General features: G+C 42.1%; 1 protein-coding gene across 3 annotated transcripts in view; it reads right to left on the bottom strand.

The window, feature by feature from the left end:
- Nucleotides 1-4,088: 4,088 nt before the first annotated feature.
- The window catches only part of NACA (nascent polypeptide-associated complex alpha subunit), a 48,101-nt gene continuing 44,125 nt past the window's right edge, over nt 4,089-8,064 (bottom strand). For all 3 annotated transcript variants that reach the window (XM_018569604.1, XM_018569605.1, XM_018569603.1), the window contains 2 exons: nt 5,289-5,411; nt 4,089-4,219 (listed from right to left, as the gene is read on the bottom strand). In XM_018569604.1, the coding sequence (XP_018425106.1) occupies nt 4,205-4,219; nt 5,289-5,411 (138 nt within the window). In that variant the 3' untranslated portion in view covers nt 4,089-4,204. The remainder of the gene's footprint in view (nt 4,220-5,288; nt 5,412-8,064) is intronic.

The following is an 8,064-nucleotide window of genomic DNA, read 5'->3' as shown; positions in this document are numbered from 1 at the left end:
AATCTAGATCTCTGCTCTAGCCCGATTTTGCCTCCAGGCAGGCTGTAATAATTTCCCTTTTCGTCATGCTGGACTTTTCAGTATGACTGCTCAGATGTTAAAAGTAATTTCCTGAAATTTAAGGGGACTCAATTGAGAGGATTGGTATTTGAATATGCCTATGATAAGCTGCTGATTTGGTTGCAAGAAACCCACACTAACTTTTGAACACTGTAGTTATCATGAAAATAAATTCTCAATTTACTGTATGCACAGGGTGTGACCCTTCTAGTCCATAAAAAGGTGTAATTTTCCTTACAACCAAAATTTAACAAGTTGGGTTGTTGTGTGTTCATGCATTGTAAAATACTGGGTTTGGAATGTGTGTTGGCTTGTCATTTATATCCCATCCCCCAACTAATTAAAAAAACTATTAGCTGGGAGGGGCTTGAACAAGGGGATGGATTAAGGATTGGATAGTTTTTTGCTTGCTTGTGTGGAGCTGCCCTAGTGAGACCTTACTTGCTAAACTGCCTGAAACGCCGCTTTTATATATGGCACTTGAATCATCCCTCTGATTTTCCATTTTCATGTAATTTCAATTCTTACAAAATGTTATCATATAGACTTCACCCTAGGCACTAGTACTTACATATCCTACGTCCACACCACCCAGGGCATTATCAGACACTGCCCTATTGTTAACCTTTAACTTCCTGAGTGTCATTTGAGAAGGCAATAGTTCTTGAATACATTCTGGCCAAGTTTGATAGAACCTAGGGTTCCCATGGAAAGGGAAACACAGATGTTCCTTGCCAAGTATTAGCCCTACACTGACCAGGGCATAGCGTGGGACGCATTGAAGTCATACTTGAGTCCTTATTAAACGTATATTCGTGCTTTAAAACTAATACCAGGATGGCTGGTAACAGTCATGCTGGCTACAAGTACAGTGCAGATGTTTCCACAAACCCCAAAATAAGCAGTTCTTCTCTAAGTCAAACGCAATCCTTCTGGGCAGATGGAGAACAGACATGCAATTTATTGGCACATTTTGCTCGTTTAAAGCAAGACAAAGCTATGTGTTGGGGCTATTAGAGATGACAAGCATCTTTAAATAATCTGGATGTATCCTCCTGTTTTTTTTTTAAAGTCTAAAGCCAGTTATATCTTTCATGAGCTTTAGGGTTTTATATGGTATTCAGATACAACCTTACCCAAAGATGCCTGAAATGCTCTGAACGCCAGCATTGCTTTGTTGGAATTGAAAGCTGCTATAATTCCTAAGTCCACTGTAATAGATGGTATTCCTAGTGAGGTGCACAAACCCTACCTGGTTTCCTTAAAACTTTTTGCTTTGGGCTCTGGCTATCTACTGTCATTGTGATACTTCCCAAGAACGGTAAAGACCCCTCTCTTCCTTACCACCCCCTTTACTACCAACAGCTGTCAAAATCGACGAGACTGACTTGAGCGGTAACAACCTGGGTAACAGGGCTTTACTCGCTCTGGACATAGCAAACGTGTTTGAGAGCGCTGAGTTGGAGCATTGTGGGCTATATTAGATCATTTTGGTTTTGTTACTTTTTTCTCTAAATGCACCTATATACCCAGCCTATGGCCAAGGTAAATTGTTCTTTATCCTCCTTTAATTTAAATTGGGGCACTAGACACAGAAGTCCCCTTTTCCCCTTGATTATTGCCATAGAAACCCTTTCAGCACTTCTAGGGCAAGATACTGGTGTGGTTGGATTAGCATGTAGGTCCAAGGAGAAAAAATTGGCATTACACGCCAATGACCACTTATTATTCATCTTGGAAACCAAGTCCACCATGACCAGGGCAAAACCACCTGTTACGTCAGTTTGGCACCTTCTCAGGATTAACCGTAAATTTGGAAAAATCTATGCGTCTTTCAATTGGGTCCTCTTTCAAATTGCTTTCCATACCCTGTCCAAATTAAAATTTGTACAACAAATCACCTATCTTGGTGTCCACATTTCTCCTAATAACAATTTACTTAACCTGATTCCCCTATTGCAGACTTTGAAAGCAAAATTTAATACATGCTACAAGCCCCATCTCTCTGTCATGGGTAGGATACATTTTTAAAAAGCACCAGGATGCCCCAAATACTTTACCTGCTCCACAACTTCCCTATCTGGAATTCTTTAAATGGACCAAGTGCCTTGTGCATGATCTAATTTGGAGGACAGTCTAGAATACACCTAGAGAGTCTTCAAAACCCAAAGCATTTGGTACATCTGTCTGCCCCCAATCCTAGACTATTTCTTAGCCTCCCAGATGCAACACTTTAGTGGATGGGAGATGCCAGACGCACAGCCTCCCTCTTAGAGAATAATGTTATAGATGTGAGAGATGCCTAAACAGATACTTCACATAGAGGGTGTTAGCAGATTTACATCTTTACAGGCAAACTACAGGATTTTCATCTATGGAAGATATCCTGTATACTTGCAGTTAAGCAATTATACACTAATGATCAACTTAAATCCTTTTAGCAGATACAATTAGATTTCCTATAGAAAATACGATTTTCTTTCAATAGTTACAATTGTGTCACACTGTTTAAATTCCATTAAACTCTGTTTACCTGTATTCTGAGATTCTTCAACTCCTCAGATCTGGATACACATTTGACTCTGGCAATCTCCAGAGCCTTGTTTGCAGCATGTAGGATGGTTGTACTGGAGGTGGTGTTCTACTCCTACCATTAATGATTGGAAAATGAAATTAAATATATTTTGCAAAAATTATCTACGAGAAATGAGGGGTCCTTAGAAAGAAAAACAAACAAATGGCAAATGCACTCATCAATTTGTTACCAGCTTTACAGCAAGGTGCACATGGATGGGCCTAACACAGTACAAACAGCAAAACTTTTTCCCAGCACACTCACAAGCCAGCATGCAAAAAAACTAGTCTCACCGCTAAGGTTAAAAAAACAGAGGTTTAGATACACTTCTGCAGAAAATGTGAAAGCCGCACTGCCGCATCAAGGCACCTCTGCATTTTCTGCAGAAGACGTGTATCTAAACCTGTTTTTAACCTTAGCGGTGAGACAGGTTTTTTTGCATGCTGGGAAACCTTTTTGCCGTTTGTACTATATTAGGCCTTCCATGTGCACCTTGCTGTAAACCTGGTAACAAATTGATGAGTGCGTTTGCCATTTGTTTTGCTTGACTGATCTGGTGCAGTGATGCATGGGGGGGTCTCAGCTTCCTTGTGATGTGCGGGATCCCTTGTGTGTTCCTATGCCTTTAAGGGAGGTTGGGCTTCCTCCTGACAAACCTGCACCCAATTTGATCTTTTGCCCCATGTGCTCCAAGATGGAGACTCTCATAGTTTAGAGTTATATAGAGGTGCCTTGACACGGCTGTGTGGCTTTCACATTTTCTGCAGAAGATGTGTATCTAAACCACTGTTTTTAACCTTAGCGGTGAGACAAGTTTTTTTTGCATGCTGGCTGGTGAGTGTGCTGGGAAAACATTTTGCTCTTAGAAAGAAAAAAAAACACGGTCTGATTTGGTCCAAGTGAATTGAGATGTTGACGGTGGGGAGACTGTTATTTTCCCGATTGAACACTGCTGGTGACTGGGTTCTGAGAGGTGGGCAAAATGCACGAATACATGTGTATGTACTTTATTAATATACCGGATTAGCCACCTTCGGCTGAGCATGTTTGTATTGCGTCATTGTGTACATCCCTCCATGGAAGGGGAATTATTTTCTGTGTTTAAAACAAAGATCCTTAAAAAAAATAAAATGAATGCAAAAAAACCCAAACCAAAACAGTTTCTAGAGAATGTTTTCAGAAAACGGCTAGCAGCCTTAAAGCATTGTAAGTGCCAAGGCACAAATGGTGATGGGGTCTGGGCAAGGCAAACCCTCCTATTTCTCACATAGCTAATACTGGTTAAAGAAAATGGATGCCATCCTACACACCTGTCTCTAAATTCAAAGTATACTATTGTCAGATCATAATGGCTTAAACATCCACAACAATCACTAAAAGAAAGCCGAAGTTACTGTATCAGTGGATTCTACTACAACAGAGAACGCTAATGCTCAAAAATACAAACACAATATTTCACGAAGTCACCAATAAGCCACAAGTTTATTAAATCAATAGAAATAGTATAAATCTCAATTCCAGCTGCACCAACCCAAGAGCAAGACGAAAGGAGATCAGTCTGAGGGTTCCTCACATCGTCAACTCCTACAAAGACAGAAAATGTAGTGTTAAAGTACAAAGTAATGCAAAATCTCCACTTCAACAACTTGACTTCTGTAGCTGCAAATTGAATGTGTGCTTATGGGCGGACATAGAACCCTGACAAACACCAGGTTACACACAGTCATAGGGATTTTGCATGTTTCAAGCACATAAATGTAGAAATTCCAGGAACTTCAAGTGGCACACCTTTGTCCACAGGGCACAGCTAGAAAAATCACTACTACTTCCTGGTCTCAGCTTTACTGTGCCCTGAGTCAACTACCTGCTAGTATCAAATACAGTATGTAATTCAGTGATTGCAGTCAGAGGGGGCTGCAATCTATACTGCTTAAGCTGGAAATAAAATATCACCTGTCTGGCTTTGTTGCAGAGCTGTGTATATCACTGGCAAGATAAAACATTGCTCCCAGGAAAAATAATGCACTTTAGGGATGGGGAATTTCAAAATGTGGTCTATTCCTTTAACCCTTTTGCAGCCATCAACGTATGTTATACGTCGACAGAAGTGGGCTTTACACCGGTGGCTATAAAGCCGCCTGATCTCTTCCAGGGACCGGTAAACATGTGCCACCCCCCAACGCCTTGCTTCCTGGGCTCCGCTGCCCCTCCTACAGACCAGAGACTGGCATTGCGAGTGTCAGAATGTAGAGAGACCAGCAAACTTGCCATGTTGTATATCTATGTACTTGGAACAACCTTGGGTATTATATTGTGATTTTGTTCACCAAAACGAACAAACTTATTTACTGAAATTTTGGATGTGATAGATTTGAGCCAATATCATGAAAACAAACATTTGCAAATGCCGCAATTTTTTTCTATAGGGCTCTGCTTTTAGGATTTATATAATTCTGGGGGATTAAGTCATTTTCAGGCCTAAATGTGGATTATGTGTGCAAAAACCCACAAAATCTGCTCTGGCAGCAAAAGGGTTAATTGCATTACAGCCACAATCATCAACACTGATAGATAAGGGACCGTTCTTGTTTTTAGTTCAAAAGTAAATCACAAACAAGCTACATGCTCCAGAACTTTTGGAATATGTACGTACCATGATAGCATTTACTATGTCATTGCTGTTGTTCTTCAGAGCGCGCACAGCCTTCGCCCTCGACACGTTCGCCTGTGACATTACAAGCTCAATGTCCTTCACTTCTACTCCAGACTCGTCAACCTAAAATCAAACATGGAAAAGTTACATACGTGACCACAAAATGAAGAACCTAATCATGCAAAACAGAAGACAATGTTCCCTTTATATCAAGCATTCTGCTGAAGTAACTAGTTCAGGTGATCATACAGAGACAAGTTTCAAATCACTGAGCTGAATGAGTTTAACTATTTTTTTCCACATCCAAACATTTAAAATGACAGTTAGAAAAAGTCCATATGCGTTATGTTTTAGTGACCCAGCCCTAAAATAGATGTGATCTGTGCTGCGAAATAGGTCACATGGTACGGTCTCAGAATGTCATATGTGAAACATTTACACTTGCACTTATGTGTAAATATGGGGGTAGCAGTGGAATGCAACCCAGGGCTCAATGAGGCTGGATTCACACCCTTTTGCCAGATGAGGTATCCATTAAAATCAATGGAAATTAATCAAGATACATTTCAATGAGCGTGATAAAGTATGTCATGACAATCATCCCCTTGTACTAATGTGCACTATAACACGCGGTGAGGTGTAATGGAAAGAGCATTGCGAGTTGAAATACACTGCCATTAAAATGGATCATTGACTAACAAAAACTGGTGTGCTGGTGACATTATTCCTTTATTTTGAAATACACAGCAACACACACTCTGTTTCCTTTGATTTACAATATATAAAGAAAAAAGCACCAAAATCTAACATGTGTGAACTCAGCCTAAATGGCACTAAGAAAGTCTGCCAATTTCAGGAAATTACAGCTTATCAGGGGTGTGGAAATAAAAAAAAAACAAAAAAAAAAAAAAAAGGACTTGTCCAAGGGCTAAAAGGGGGGCCAAATCTACATGTCCCAATACAAAAAAATAGTTTTAATCAAAACTAGGGATGCACCAATACCAGTTTTTCGGTATAGAGTACCGATTTGTTTGCTTTCGGATCTCGCCGACACTGAATACCAATGCTTCCGCTCCGGTAAGGACATCCCGCCCAGGTTCCTGATTGCCACGGAAGCCGGCTCCATGTTGTTTGGCCTGCTTGATTGTGATTGGCCGGGAAACCTGCTTCCCGGTCAATCAGGAAGCCGGATGGCGAGTAACGATCTGATTGACCGGGAAACTGGCTCGATGCTGACTGGCCAGGAAGCCGGCTTTCCAGCCAATCAGGAGGCGTGTCATTACTTGCCGCACGGCTTCCTGATTGCACGGGAAGCTGGCTCCATGTTCCCCTACGGCACTGCCAGTCAGAGGAACTTTTCATCTGGTCGTTAAGTTCCAATATCGGGGAAGATATCGGAGCATTTGGGGGAGTACGAGTACTCGCCCAAATACTTGGTATCGGCACTGATACTAGTATCGGTGCACCCCTAATCAAAACATATTTGACTGTGCTAAATAGCGCTTCTCACTGGTCAGCGCAGTCATCTGACCACGTTGACCAATGAGTGCTTGCAATTTGCGAGCAAAATTCAAAATGCATAGGGGAGGACTGCGCTGGACAGTAGTACAGGGGACAGATAGTACACCCATACTGGCGGAGGTGAGGGATTGTTCGCCGAAAGGTAAGTATAGCCAGGGGGGTGGCGGTTTGGGAAGAGACGGGGCCAGATTTAGTTGGGTAATTTCTATTTTTCCATATTACCTGGGAAAATGAACTTACCCTTCAATGCACATTGTGTGTGTGTGTAAGAGAATTCTGGCTACCACCATGGAATGGCGGCTGCAATCTCAAAGCATATGCAGAATGTCCTACGCATGCGTTTATTTGCATGCAGATGGAGGGCAGGATTTCATTTTTATTTTTTTACTTATTTTTTAAATCTTTATATTTTTTATTATTTTCTTTAAATTTGTATTCCACCCTCCGACACCCCAGCAACATTGACACACACCCCTCCCACCCCAGCAACATTGACACACACCCCTCCACCACTGACAAAGACCCCTTCACCCTCCAACACCCTGTTGATGTCGCAGACACAGATCCAGCTACCCTCCATCACAGACACAGACCACACTACCTACCAACATCCCATATGTTGTGCCGCAGACCCATTTACCTTCCAAAACCCCAACATCACTGACAGAGCGCTTCACCCTCCAAACCCTGCTGATGTCACTGACCTAGATCCATCTACCCTCCATTACTCCCTACATCACTGACACAGACCCCTCGAAACTCCCCTTATGTCACAGACACAGACCATCTGCCCTCCAATACCCCGGCATCACAGACACAGACCCCTCCACCCTCCAACACCCCAACATCACTAACACAGACTCCTTTCTCCGTCAACACCTCCATGTCACTGAAATAGATCCCTCCACCCTACATTGCTAACACAGTCTCTCTCCTTCTTGCACCCCAGCATCACTGCACGGTCCCGGTGTTAAATACAATTAAATTAAAATTATTAAATCAAAACAATCTAAAATATAAATCAATGTCCCCCCCTCAGCGGGCCGCGGTAAAATTATCAAACGTTGACCGGTCCGCGGCGATAAAAAGGTTGGGGAGCACTGACATAGGGGATTAAAATCCCTTATGTGATAGGTTCTCTTTATGGAACCTGCCCTTCAACACAGAACAGCTGTTCTGTGTAGTTCCTGACAGCCGAGAAAGGTGGCGCTGTGATTACAGCGCCATGGTCTCAGAGAACACACGAGAGCCCGTA

Source organism: Nanorana parkeri, unplaced genomic scaffold (assembly GCF_000935625.1).
Source record: "Nanorana parkeri isolate BGI_ZX_2015 unplaced genomic scaffold, ASM93562v1 scaffold1364, whole genome shotgun sequence".
In the NCBI taxonomy this organism is placed as follows: Eukaryota; Metazoa; Chordata; class Amphibia; order Anura; family Dicroglossidae; genus Nanorana; species Nanorana parkeri.
The sequence above is the reverse complement of the archived record's forward strand: the minus strand, read 5'-3'. Positions and strand labels throughout refer to the sequence as shown.